The sequence below is a fragment of the Myotis lucifugus genome, unplaced genomic scaffold (genome assembly GCF_000147115.1).
Source record: "Myotis lucifugus unplaced genomic scaffold, Myoluc2.0 scaffold_45, whole genome shotgun sequence".
NCBI classification, from domain to species: domain Eukaryota; kingdom Metazoa; phylum Chordata; class Mammalia; order Chiroptera; family Vespertilionidae; genus Myotis; species Myotis lucifugus.
In genome coordinates this window covers 676,130-690,003 of record NW_005871093.1, presented here as the reverse complement: position 1 = coordinate 690,003, position 13,874 = coordinate 676,130, and the positions used below count along the sequence as shown (strand labels likewise).

Here is a 13,874-nt window from a genome sequence, read left to right as displayed (position 1 = left end):
ATACAGGGTCACTCTGGCTGCTATGTGGAGAACAGAATAAAATGGGACGGGCAAGAAGTGAAAGCTAAAGGCTATTGCTTAATCCAGACCAGAGATGGTGGACTAGAAAATTTAACAGTGGAGATGGTGAAAAGTAACTGCATTTCAAATATATTCTGAAGATGGAAATGACAGGACTGGCTGATGGACTGGCTTTAGAGGTGAGAGAAGAAGGCTAGTGGATGGATAAGGAAAGAAAAAGGAATCATCAGCATATAGATGGGTAATGAGAGTGTGGAGAAAAGGAGTCCCAGTACTGTGCCCAAAAGACATTAACAATTAGAAGCAAAGAAAGAAAGGGGAGCTAGGAAAGGAGATTGAGAAGTAGTCTCAGTGACAAGATGGAGCACTCAGGGAATCTTCCAGACCCCTTTCTGTAGATTAGTGAGGATGAAAGCCCAACAGAATGACTGAGGGAATGAGGGGATAAACAACATTTCTAAGAAGTTTTGTTGTGACAGGAAGCAGAAATGAAGCAGTAGGTGGACACGAATGCGGGGACAAGGAAGTTTTTAATATCGATAAATTAATTCAGGTTTGTATGCCGACAGGAAATGCTTTAGTCACAAGGGGGAAACTGCCCGAGCCAGTTTGGCTCTGTGAACAGAACGTGGCCTGCGGATCAAAGGGTCTCAGGTTCGATTCTGGTCAAGGGCACGTACCTTGGTTGCAGGCTCCTCCCCACCCTAGGCCCCAACCAGGGCATGTGCAGGAGGCAACCAATCCATGTGTTTCTCTCATGTTGATGTTTCTCTGTCTTCCCCTCACTTTTCCACTCTCTCTCTAAAAAAAAAATTTAAAAAAATCAATGGAAAAATACCCCACGGTGAGAATTAACAACAACAAAAAAACAAAAAAAAAAGAGGGGAAACTGATCACAATGGCTCAGGCTAGAGTAATATGAATATTTTTCAAGTGGCAGATTAAACTCCATCAGAGGATTGCAAAATCGATTCAGTGGGTCAACATTCAGTGAGTTTAAATAAATATGAGAAGAGACTGAGGAAAGAGTGAAGATAGGGAAAAAATAAAATGACGTAATTTTAACCAAACTGCTAAATTATTAACATTAGGAAGGCTGAGGCATGAAGAAACGATTCTTTTTTCTTGTCTTAACTAGACTGAGAACTTAAACTTTGGAACTTTCCAGTCTTGCATCAATACTTTGAGAGACACCCGTTTTTGAACATCAGTGCTGGGACATATATCAAACCGGCAGATAACCCTCCGACTACCCCCAGGTCTCAGGACCAGACCCCCCCCCTGGCGACCGTCCGCGGACCACGTGGCATCTGGGTAACAGTGCAGGACCCATCCCAGGGCTAAGAATGCAGAACTGACTCTTCTCAAGGATATGACTTTTACTATTAGAATTCAACTTTTCTTCCTTCTTGGGAAAACTTCTAGGTTTTCCAGTTAGCAACCTCTAAAAACCTTAAATAAACTTTATTTCTAGCCAAAGCCTCCTCTCTTTGAGTAGGTTGGACCCGACAGTATCAGAGTGTAAAGTATGGTTTCATGAAGCTTTCACTTCAGGCACGTGCACATGTTGTACGTGTATTTAAGTGTGAAAAACAGTACATATAACCATTAAATACGCGGCGAAAGAACGTAGAGTGTGAGTATTCGATGATCAGTGCCAAAGACAAACCCACTGTCGGTGATGCCTATGAATTAATAGCAGACACGTAAAAACTTCCATTTGCCTACGGGACAACGAGCAAACACGGGAAAGGCCATGTGGGGTTCAACTGTTGGAAGGACTGCTGCTCCCCCTGCACACACTCAGCCTCCGAGTCTTCTTCCCAGAAACCCGCCCCTTCCGGTGAAGAGCTCCCCGCTCCTCCCCACCCGGGAGCCCGCTGCCCCGGCAAAGCGTATCCTTCTCTCTCCCAGGAACCTGCAGGGCGGACTCCAGGCCCGGACCGGGATCACCGCCGGACCTCGGGAACGCTAGCAGACGAATGCGGGGGAAGCAGGCGCGCTGAAAGGCACGCGGCCCGGGCACCGGACACCCGGCACCGGATGGGAGTGCGGCGGCGGTTCAGAGGAGCAGAGCCAGTCCCCTTCTGCCCCGCCTCCCGGCTCGTGGCCCTCCCCGCCCGGCCGTACGCGAGGTCGCCCAGCCCACGCCTGTCAGCTCCCAGCACCCAGCCGTCCCCCGCCGTGGGCCTCGGCGGACCCTGGTGACTTACACTTCCATGCCGACCCGCCTCGCCGCCTCCGGCCGTCAGCAAGCCCAGCGCCTCGCTCCCGTCGACCGCGCCACACACCGCGCCGCCGCCTTCAAGCGCCGCGGTGCACGCCGGGACCGCGCGCTGCACGCCGGGAGTCTGGCGGCCCCCGCCCCCCGGGATCGCGGTGGTGCTCGTTCCTCTTGCCATCTGATCCCGGTGCTTCCTCTTCGCCCCGCTGGACTTCAGCGTGGGCAGCGTCTGCAGACAGGACTTAGCTTATGTCCCCGTGGTCTAGGTTATGCCAAAATATTCATAAACTACGGTTCCAAAGGCGCCATCTCCTTCATGGTCCTTTGCCCTCCGAGAGCAGTGACGCCCCGGCGGTGAGGCGGCCCAGGGCTGCTGGGGATGTTCCGTTTCAGGACCTGAGTGCTGGGTACTCGGTGTGTTCGCTGCTGCAGATTCAGGGAGCTGTACGCTTACGTCCACTTTCATGCGTGTGTGTTACAATTTAATAAAACGTTTTCAAAGGTAAAAAATAAAAATAATCCTAACCTACCTTCTCCCTGTTCCCATCCTTCCTTGAGAGCTATTTGGGGGGAAAAAACAAAAAGTAGGCGTAAAGAGCTTCAACATCAGGCAGTCTCTGACCTTCTGGCCTTTCTAGGACTTTATCCAAAGGGAATTATCAGGTGCTTTGAAAGATGACGTGTATGGATATGTTTTTGCTGGGAAATAGCCTAAATGCCCAACAGTAGGGAATTAATAAGTAATGTTTCAGTCATGCAATGTAATATGCGGCCATGAAAAGCCATGTGGCATATTTGGTATATTGAGGAAATGCTCAAGATGGGATTTTTAAGGACAGAAAATGATGTGGTGTGACCCTAATAGTGTAAAGAAAAATAACACATAGGGAATAAAATATCTAAGGGTTTGGGAGGTAGAGCTACCTAATCTTCAACATTTTATGTATTTTTTAAAAGCAGGGGTGGGAGTTTGATATCTGTTATCTTCTGGATTTTTTTTTTTTTTTTTTTTTTTTTGGTGTATTGGAAATATTTCCTAAAGACCGGAAGGAAGCCCTAGCTGGTTTGGCTCAGTGGATAAAACATCAACCTGGGGACTGAAGGGTCCTGGGTTCGATTCCGGTCAAGGGCAATGCCCAGGTTGTGGGCTTGATCCCCAGTGGGGGGCGTGCAGGAGGCAGCCAATCAACGATTCTCTTGAAGCATCCATTTTATATAAAAACTGCTGTTTGAAATTTTAACCCCGCATTTTGGCTTCTGTAATGCTTGCTGGCTTAAATAATAAGGAAAATAAGACTACTCCCATTTCAGAGAGGCCATTAAACCTTCCCCAGACGAAGTTATCAGTGCTGTCACCAGGCCAAGCCTTTGGTTGAGGTCTCAAAGCCCCAGCACATAGGGCCCTTTAAGAACTTGCAAAGGGAACCGGGGGAAAAAGCCCATATTTGGGAGACAAAGAGGGTAAAATGGTATAAATACAGGAAACTTCCTGTGTGACGGGGCCCAGAATTTGAGAGACATTTTCCTCTGGGCCCATGCATAATAATAATAATAAATGTAACTCCATCTCTCTAAGCGTTGCTTGGTTCTTCTCCGGTTTTCTGTAACACTCTCATCATTGATGTTTCTATCTCTCTCCCTCTCCCTTCCTCTCTGAAATCAATAAAAATGTATCTTTTAAAAAATAAGACTAGTGCCTGTTTAAGAAAAAAAAGTCTGGAAGGAAATGTATCAAAATATTAAGTGGTGGGTGTCTTTAGATGAGTTAATTGCTAATTTTTTCTCCTTTGTTATAGTTCTATCCGTTATTATTTACTAAACTCATTCTCTTTGCAAGGTTCTTGCTAAGCACTTCATTATTCCAGAATATTGTGGAGGCTATGCAGTTGGTCAGCCTGTGATTCTGTTTACCTCCATCATTTTCATAGGGGCTGTTTGATTTTGGCATGTGTCCTGACCAGGAATCGAATCCAGAACTCCTGGTTCATGGATCAACAACCACTGAACCACACTGGCTGGGCTAAAAATATTATTTTAAAAACAACTAATTTTTAAAAAGAATAAATAAATAAAAACAACTAATTTACTTTAAATTTTTTAAAATAAAATGCCACCCCAGACCCTGCTGGTCTGATTCATGTGAGAGTCCCCTGTACCTCCCTTGAGGAGAATGACCCCCACAAAGAAGTGCTGAAGATGCTCGTGTGTCATTCACTCAGCAAACGTAGTGATGGCCCATTCGGTGGTGGTGACACAAATGTGAATAATTCACACTCCCTGCCCGGCCAGCGGACAGCCTAGTTGGAGAACCAGCTCTGGACATCAATAACTACAGTATGTTGTGTTTAGACGCGATGGAGCAAAAGGGAAATGACTAATGAGGTGGAGAGGCGTCACAAAGCCCAGGGTGTTTGAGCTGGTGCAGGGAGGAGCACACAAAGCCAAAGCTTCCGGAATGAGCTTCCACGGAAGAGAGGCTAGTGCCACTGAGGGCCCCACCATAAAATGGCTGAGCTCCAGGTGCTCCAAGGGAAGCCACCCTAAGACCTTGGGGTTCATATGCAGTCACCCAACTTATCCCCTAGAGGTAGCTGGGTAGTCGGGAGTGGGGCCTGCTCCCAGGGGAAGGCTGCCCAGGAGCCTGCAGGAAGAGAGAACCCAGCCAACAGAGCTGGGCTAGTCAAGGGCTGAAACTCCAGCCTGGCCTGGCCCCATTCAGGGCCTCCTGCAGCTTTTCTAACTTGAGGCTGCCTAATGCAGTGGTTCTCAACCTTCCTAATGCCACGACCCTTTAATACAGTTCCTCATGTTGTGGTGACCCCCAATTTCATTGTTACAAATTGAACATAATTAAAGCATAGTAATTAATCACAAAAACAGGGTCGTTCAACCCCCAAAGGGGTCGCGACCCACAGGTTGAGAACCGCTGGCCTAATGAGTTTCTATTCTTTGCCACCCAAAGCACATAAACCAAGTAAAAGGCTTTTTTTTTTTTTTTTTCATAACAGCTGGCTTTTTAGGCAGAGCTATCAAATATACACAAAGGTACAGAACATGAGCAAACCTTCTAAGTCTTCCAAGTGGAAAGTCCTGTTGAACATTGAAGCCATTAGGTCTAGGGCTCAGCAGAAAATCAGCAAATAGAGCTTTTGAAGTAGAAATAAAGTTCTTAAAGTTAAGTCACTCAGGAAGAGTCTAGAAGAATAAGACTGATTTGGTGTGTATTCATTTAATCCTCATGAAGTTCCCATGAGGATGTGTGCCAGGCATGGCACTAGCAGTCTCATTTACTTCTCTCAGGAGTTCTTGAAGTTAAAAGAACTACGATCAGCCTTAGCCAATTTGGCTCAGTGGATAGAATATTGGCCTAGGGACTGGAGGGTCCTGGGTTCGATTCCAGACTAGGGCACATGCACGGGTTATGGGCTCAATCCCCAGTAGGGGGCATGCAGGAGGCAGCCGATCAATGATTCTCTCTCATCATTGATGTTTCTCTCTCTTTCTCTCCCTTCCCCTCTGGAATCAATCAATATATATATATTTTAAAGTACTATGATCAGCCCATTTCACAGAGAGGAATTGGGAAGTGGCCGAGCCAGGGTTCTCACTCTTCTCTAGCCAACTCCAACACCCATGTGCACCAGCACCACCCCAACTTTACCTCTCTCAGTTTTAGGGCCTGCTAATATTAGGGGGGCCTCCCTTTTTTGCACTACACCCTTCCTCAGTCATTTTGATGCACCAAGGTGGAAATTTCAGAGGAGAGAGGTCAGGCAAGGTTTCCACACTTCTGAGGCAGATAAATCCTGGATAGCACTCAGCCCTCAGCTGAGAACAGGCGCCATCCATTGTTGAACAGTCCTGGACCCCCAAGCTGAAAATGAGGATGGACACAGAAAGTTTGCCTCTGACCAAGGCCTGGAAGGAAACACCAGCAGAGTTAGAATGGAGTTGTGATCCTTTTTTATCACCCCAGGAGCAGGAATTGTAGACCCTGAGTGACATCTACTCATGGGTTATATGCCTGGGACACACAGGAATGAGGCAGCCAAGTGTTGTGGTTATAGGTGTGGGCTCTGTAGCCAGACACCTGAGCTAAATGCAGGCTCTATCACTCACTCACTGTGTGGCCTTAGGCAAGTTCCTTAACAACCTTTCTGTGTCTTGGTTATTTCATCTATAAAACAATATAGAGTTGTTGTGCTCAGAATAGCACTTGGCAAGTGGGAAGCATGGGGGGTGGGGGGTGTTAACTATTATTCTCCTATGTATCCAAAGCAAGGAAATAAGATTTTTAATAAAGAAAGCTCTAAGTATAAGGTGATATGTGCCTATCATCTAGTTCTCATTGCAGATATGCTATCCATCTTCTTGGGGAAATCATGGAGTCCTTCATTACCCACCCTTACCTCAGAACAGTTGACATGAGTTGAGTTAGAGGCGTCCGATGAGTACGAAAATGTGTTACCTGGCAGTGCAGGGCGCGGGGTGGCGGGGTGGGGAACAAGTGGTCAGCCCCATTCAGGAGCATTTTCCTGGAGTCTCTCCATATGTTAAGCAGAATCATGGTTCCTCAAAGATGTCCACACCCTAAATTCTGCAGATGTGATGAAGGTTATGAACCTTGAGATGGGGAGAGTATCCTGTGTCATTTGGACAGGCCCAATCTAACCACCTGGGTCCTTACAAGAGGAAAATCTTTCCCAGCTGATTTCAGAGTCAGGTGTGACTGGAAGCATGCTCAGAAAGATGCTATGTTGTCAGCTCTAAAGATAGAGGAAGGGGGCCATGAGCCAAGGGATGCAGGTGGCCTCCAGAAACCAGAAAAGGCAAAGAAATGAATTCTCCACTGGAACCTCCAGAAAGGACTGCAGCCCTGCCAACACCGTGATTTTATCCCAGTAAAAGCCATGTAGGACTATTAACACAGAGAATTGTGAGATAATAAATTTGTGGGGTTTTGTGTTATAATTTGTTACAGCAGCAATAGGAGACATAGTACATATACAGCTTCTTCTTCACTCAATGCCCGGTACCCAGATATCGTTATCCTCTTTTTAATGAACCCCCAAAAGGTTAAGTCACTACCTGAGATCACACCCACAGAGTGATGTGGCTGAGATTCACCCCCTGGCTCCTCTGACTCTCAGAGCCTGTCATGAAACACACTCTAGTCCGGTCACTGCCGCTTGAGCCCTTCCGAAGTGCTGCCCATGGTGAGGCCACTGCCCACGCTGGGTCACCAACTGTCTCCATTAATCACACACAGGATGGGGCTCTCGCCATCCTCTGCAGCAGTCATTCAGGTTCTGCACTCTCGACCCTATGTAGGGGCGATCCTAATTCAGCATTTGAAGAGTACAGCAGCCCCCAGGCCTCGAGATTCATTGTCCAACTTTTGTTTTCACCACAATGACTGGAAGGACAGTTGTCATGTGAGAGTCAGTAAGGATCATATTAGCCAGTTGTTCTTAACTTGAACCCTCAGGTAATTCATTTCTGATAAGTCAACCTCTTGGCCTGCTCCCAACATGGACATTATTGCTGCCCTGCACAGAAGGACGGTTTTGTGGCCAGACTGCTGGGGTGCAGTTCCCAGTTTGGTCACTTTCTAGCTGGGTGTTGTTTGGCAAGTCACTTAATCTCCCCCAGACTGAGTAGTCTCATCAATAGAATGGGAGAAATGATAGTATTGACCACAAGGGGTAGTTGTGAGGATTTAAGGAGATAATCACCTTGTATAGAGTATAAGATGTTTGGCATAGTGCCTGGCACAGTTAGAGCTCAAGAAATTGTTGTTGAAGTTGTTAATAGCGCCCTAGCCCAGGGGTGGACAAACTTTTTGACTCGAGGGCCACAATGGGTTCTTAAACTGGACCAGAGGGCCGGAACAAAAGCATGGATGGAGTGTTTGTGTGAACTAATATAAATTCAAAGTAAACATCATTACATAAAAGGGTACGGTCTTTTTTTTTTTTAGTTTTATTCATTTCAAATGGGCCGGATCCTGCCCGCGGGCCATAGTTTGCCCACGGCTGCCCTAGCCGGTTTGGCTCAGTGGACAGAGCATCGGCCTGTGGACTGAAGGGTCCCAGGTTCCATTCCGGCCGAGGGCACATGCCCAGGTTGTGGGCTCCATCCCCAGGAGGGGGCGTGCAGGAGGCAGCTGATCAATGATTCTCTCTCATCATTGATGTTTCTATCTCTCTTTCCCTCTTCCTTCCTCTCTGAAATCAATAAAAAATATATATATATTTTTAAAAGAAATTGTTAATAGCTATTATTGTCGTTTTATTTATTGTCCTATTGATATAGAGAAAACACCTCAGCCCACCTCTAAATCTCTTCCTTAACTTTTTCTCCTTTTCTCAGGCAGGTGCCAGAGCGTGGGATTTCCCAGGATGATGCTCAGGAGGTATAATCAGGTGAGAGCCTCTTCCTTTTGTCCCTGTCTCCCCCTTTTCCTGAGAGCACATTTGTTACGAAAAATAATGGCAATGGCAGGACACTTAATGAGGCTGATTATGTAGCTGCCAGACCATCTTGAAATTTTATATCTGTATTATTAACTCAAATTCTCAGAACAAATCATACAAGCTAGGTATTTTTGATCATTGATTCATTTTTTCTCATTTCACAAATACTTATTGTATTATTTCAGTGTTCTCATTATTTGGAAGACATTAAAAAATAAAACAGACAGCCCTGGCCAGCATGGCTCAGTGGTTACAGCATAGGCCCCCATATAGGGTCTCGGGTTCGATTATCAGTCAAGGGCACGTACCTGGGTTGCAGGTTTGATCCCCAGCCTGTATCTGGGCACAAATGGGAGGCAACCAATGTTTCTCTCTCTTTCTCCTCTCTCTCTCCCCTCCCCACCTCCTTACCACTCTCAATGGAAAAATATCCTAGGGTGTTTCTCTCCCTCTCCATGCCCCCTACCTCCCCCTCTTCCACTCTCTCTTTAAAACTCAATGGATAAATCTATAATAATAAAAATGAAATATGCTAATTAGACTGGATGTCCTTCCGGACAAAGCCACAGCAAGCTGGTGGGGCTGAGGCAGAAGCGGCAGAGGCCCCCTGCCGTGGTAGCAGGCAGGGCCAGGCCAAGGCCCTTGCACAAATTTAGTGCATTGGGCCTCTAGTAAATAAATAAAATGGTACAAGTGAGACCTGGCCACATAGCTTAGTTGGTTAGAGCATTGTCTGGATATGCCAAGGTTGCTGGTTCCATCCCTATCAGGGTACATACAAGAAGTAACCATGCCCAGCTGGCAAGGCTCAGTGATTGAGCCTCAACCTATGAACCAGGAGGTCACGGCTGGATTCCCAGTCAGGGCACATGCCCGGGTTTCGGGCTTGATCCCCACTGGGGGCATGCAGGAGTGACCAATCGATGATTCTCTCTCATCATTGATGTTTCTATCTCTCTCTCTCCCTCTCCCTTTCTCTCTGAAATCAATAAAAACATATTTTAAAAAAAAGAATTCTTAAAACACAACAATAAGCAAACAACCCAATTTAAAAAGGGCAAAAAATCTGAACAGACACTTCACTAAAAAAGGCATATGGATGGCAAATAACCACATGGGAAAATGCTCCGCATTAGTCACTAGGGAAATGCAAATTAAAATGATAATGAGATGCCATTATGCACCTATAAGAGTGAATAAGTTAAAAAGACTGACCATTCTAAGTGTTGACAAGGATGGACAGAACTGGAACTCATATACTTCTGGTGGGAAAAGTAAAATTGTACCACTTTGTAATACTATTTGTTAATGTCCTAAAAAAATTAAACGTATGATCAGCCATTCTACTCCTAGGTATTTACCCACGAGAAATGAAAGCATATGTCCATAGAAAGACTTGTGCATAATGTTTATTTATAATAACTGCCCCCCCATCCCTAATCCCTGGCAACCACTATTCTGTCCTCCATGTCTAAAATTTTGTCATTTCAAAAATGTTGTATTAGTAGAATCAATACTGATGTATTCCTTTGGGATCGGCTTTTTTTTTTTTTTTTCACAAAGCATAACATTTCCAGGAGATTCAGCCAAGTTGTGGCATGTATAAATTGTTCATTTATTTTTATTGTTGAGTTATATTCCATGGTATACATTTATACTGTAATTTATTTTTATGGGTCATTTTAAAATACAAAATTATTATCATTACCTGCTGCTTGCAAAGGGCACCAATAATTTATTTTGCAGTTGTTGGGTGGCATGTTCTCTAAATATTCTGACATATAACATGCAAAATAAGTGTTAATTGGCTGTTTATGTTATCAGTAAGGCTCCCAGTCAATAGTAGTTAAGTTTTTGGGAGTCAAAAGTTATACATGGATTTTCAGCTGTGTGGGGTTGGGCGCCTCTAATCTCCACATTGTTCAAAGGTGAACTGTAGTTGTTTGTCTATCATCTTGTTATTTTTTCTATCTGTACTTGTGTCATTTATTTCTGACTTCTTTTGGATTGAGGATATTTTAAAAGTCCATTTTATCTCCTCTATTGGGTTTTTATATCCACATTTTTTGGTGGTTGCTCTAAGAATTACAATATGAATCCCTAACTTATCCCAATGTTCCCTGAATTAAAATTATACCTCTTCATGTACTAGTATAATGTAAGAATCTTACAACAGTATAATTCCATTGGTATCCCTCTCCACTTGTTATAAAACTAACAATATATTATTATTTTTAAATAGATATTTGTATTTAAATTTTTTTAAGGATTTTAAAAAGTCTTCTATGCATAGTTGCCTTTTCTGGTGCTCTTTATTCCTTCTGTAGACCCAAGCTTCCACTTGAAGTCATTTCCCTTCAGCTTAAAAACTTCCTTAGCTTTTCTTAAAGTCTGGGTCTCCTGGCAATGAAATTGGGTACCTGTCATTTAATAAGGCTTGCTACCATGTCTGTTGCATTATAGGATTCAGACAATACTAGCAATTCCCTGGGTGATGGCGAACCTTTTGAGCTCGGCGTGTCAGCATTTTGAAAAACCCTAACTTAACTCTGGTACCGTGTCACATATAAAAATTTTTTGATATTTGCAACCATAGTAAAACAAAGATGTATATTTTTGATATTTATTTTATATATTTAAATGCCATTTAACAAAGAAAAATCAACCAAAAAAATGAGTTCGTGTGTCACCTCTGACACGTGTGTCATAGGTTCGCCATCACTGGAATAGACTCACCCCAGTCCTCAAACCCCAGCAACCTCTTCCTGGCAGTCTGAAAAGGAGCTGGGTCTGATGGTGATCAAAGAGGTCCCAGAGAATGAGACACCTGCAATGGCTTCCCACAGCCCAGTCTTCCTTCCAGTCATGTTCCCACAACAAACTTAGGGTCCACCTAAACCTCCCACTTAGAGCAGGAGCAGTGAGGCTATTGTACAGGCTGAGTGTTGTCTCTTCAAGGCCTAAGAACGTCATCCCTCAGAGCCCTTTCTTTGATCTCTTTATGGACTGCAGATAGCAGAGGGTGGCCTCCTGGTGGTTAGAGATGACCTGTCCCTCCTGCCCTCTTCCCTGCTCTAGTAACAGACTGGACCCTGACACTTACACTTCCCTGAGCCTCTCTTAGCCTCCCAGAGGTTTTGCTCAGGGATCTCAGCTTTTTCAGAGGGAACTTGGCTACTCATGAGTCTTTTATGGATGCTAAGGACGTCTCTTCAAGATTAAGGTCATGTCCACTTTCGTGTGTACTGTCAGGGCCTTAGCTGCCGACTCCATTGATTGGGTATTTATCCACAAGCCTTTATGCTGCCTCCTTGTCTTTCTCCTTCTCCTGAGTTCCTTTTCCGGACCCTGCAGTGGCCTCCACACAGGCCATATTTGCTATGTGCAGCAAGCAAACCTACGATGATGGCCTCTCTTATGTCATGTGGTACAGTGTGGGCAGCCAGACTGTCCCCCTCTAACTGGGTGCCCCTGGGCACATTCTATAAGCCCTAAGCCCTTGCAGCTTTAGTTTATTCACCTGTTAACAGGACTGTTGTGAAAATGAAATGATATTAATCATGTGAAGTCTTTAGTACAGAATCTGGAAGCTGATGAGTTGCCCAAGTTAGGTATTGTGGTTTCAGCCCTGCCCTCCAACATTTTTCCCAACTCCCTTTCCAGCCTCAATTCATTTGCCGAGGGGTTTGGCTCCTGTATGTTGCTGGATATTCAGGAATGTGACCTCATTTTGCAGAGTGCCACTGGCTTTCACATTTGGCCTCCCAGGAAGGGATGTCAGGCCTCAGACACTAGCAGGTAGAAGGGATGTCAGGCCTCAGACACTAGCAGGTAGATCCTAGGGACTTGCCACATGCTCTCTCAGTTTTCCACCTAGTGGCCTACTGGGGTCAGAGAGGTAAGATGGGTGAGGCCTTGCTTCCAAGGAGCTCACATCTGCGTGGGGGAGAAGACCCAGAAGCCACAACTACCGCTTCCGGTTCAGGGAAAGACTGCCAGATGTTCCTAGTCTCAGGATCCCTGGGGAGCACCTGGATCCAGCATCCAGAGTCTCCCCGACATCGATGAAGCCTGGCTAGAACACTGATGGACGAATGGGAGGTAGCAAGACAGACAGTGAGGGAAGGGCATCCAGGCATAGGGAAGAGCATTTAAGGCGGCTCGAAAAAGCCCGATACATTACTGGAAGTCCACTCCTGAGTGAGGGCTAAAAACCTTCAACCCACAAGGCATCCAAGACCAAACCCTCTCCCTTGAATGCAAAGCCCTTCACAATCTTGCCCCACCTTCCTTCCCCTCTCTCCTCCCACCCCCATCCTCAAACCCCGACCCTTTATTACAGCCACTCTGGTGGTTTCCTGTTCTCCACACGGGCCATTCTCGTTGGCCTCCAGGCCTTTGCCCAGGCTGCTCCCTCTGCAGGGAATGTCCTGATCTTCAGAGCTCACTCCCTCTCCTCTTCCAAAACCCAACTCAGGAGACATCTCCACTAGAAGCCCTTCCAGTAGGAGTAGGAGTCCTGGGCTACCCCTTAGAAACCAGCCCGTTATTTTTGTTGAATAATTATTTAATCATGCCAAGGAAATATTCCCTGTGGCTGGCGACACGCCCCCGCCCTCCGCACACCTTTGCCCATGCTTAGTGAAAGCTTCTGGAGGCAGGCGTCATTTCTTATGCTCTTTCTTCCATGTCTAACTCTGTACCTGCCACCCAGGAGGTTCCCAGCACGTGTTTGTTGAATGCAAAGAGCCTGAGCTGAGGTGTATATGGGGTAAGTTTACTCTGCCTCCTATTTCTGTACAGTCAGTGTAAGAACACAGCCTGCGGTAAGCACCAGGAGGCCCAGGCGTCATTTCTTATGCTCTTTGCTCTTTCTTCCATGTCTAACTCTGTACCTGCCACCCAGGAGGTTCCCAGCACGTGTTTGTTGAATGAATAAATGATCGGCAGGCCGTTTCACATTATATGTACCGTCCACCAAGCCCCGCCCGCGTCTTCGCCTCGACCCCCAGCTCCTGTCCCCAGCGCCCGGAGGACTTGCTGCTTGAGCGGCCGCGCACAGACACCGACCCCTGCCCACCCCCTGGGCGCCCCGCCCGAGCCGGCTGGAGCCGCCCCGCCCACATCGGTCTTCGGGGATTGTGCCACCGCCG

General features: G+C 46.1%; 1 protein-coding gene and 1 pseudogene across 4 annotated transcripts in view; both read right to left on the bottom strand.

Moving 5' to 3' along the window:
* Positions 1-2,461, bottom strand: part of CRCP (CGRP receptor component) — a 50,405-nt gene extending 47,944 nt beyond the window's left edge. For 3 of the 4 annotated variants that reach the window (XR_002829113.1, XR_002829114.1, XM_006088217.3), the window contains exon 1: positions 2,235-2,442. Coding sequence is in view for 2 of the 4 variants with exons in the window: in XM_006088217.3 (XP_006088279.1) it covers positions 2,235-2,242 (8 nt within the window). In the remaining 2 variants the exon portion in view is untranslated. Of the gene's footprint in view, positions 1-2,234 lie in introns of all 4 variants that reach the window. The other variant, XM_023753444.1, reaches the window with a different exon arrangement.
* Positions 2,462-13,406: 10,945 nt separating this feature from the next.
* LOC111825898 lies at positions 13,407-13,564 on the bottom strand (annotated as a pseudogene).
* Between the last annotated feature and the right edge of the window lie 310 nt (positions 13,565-13,874).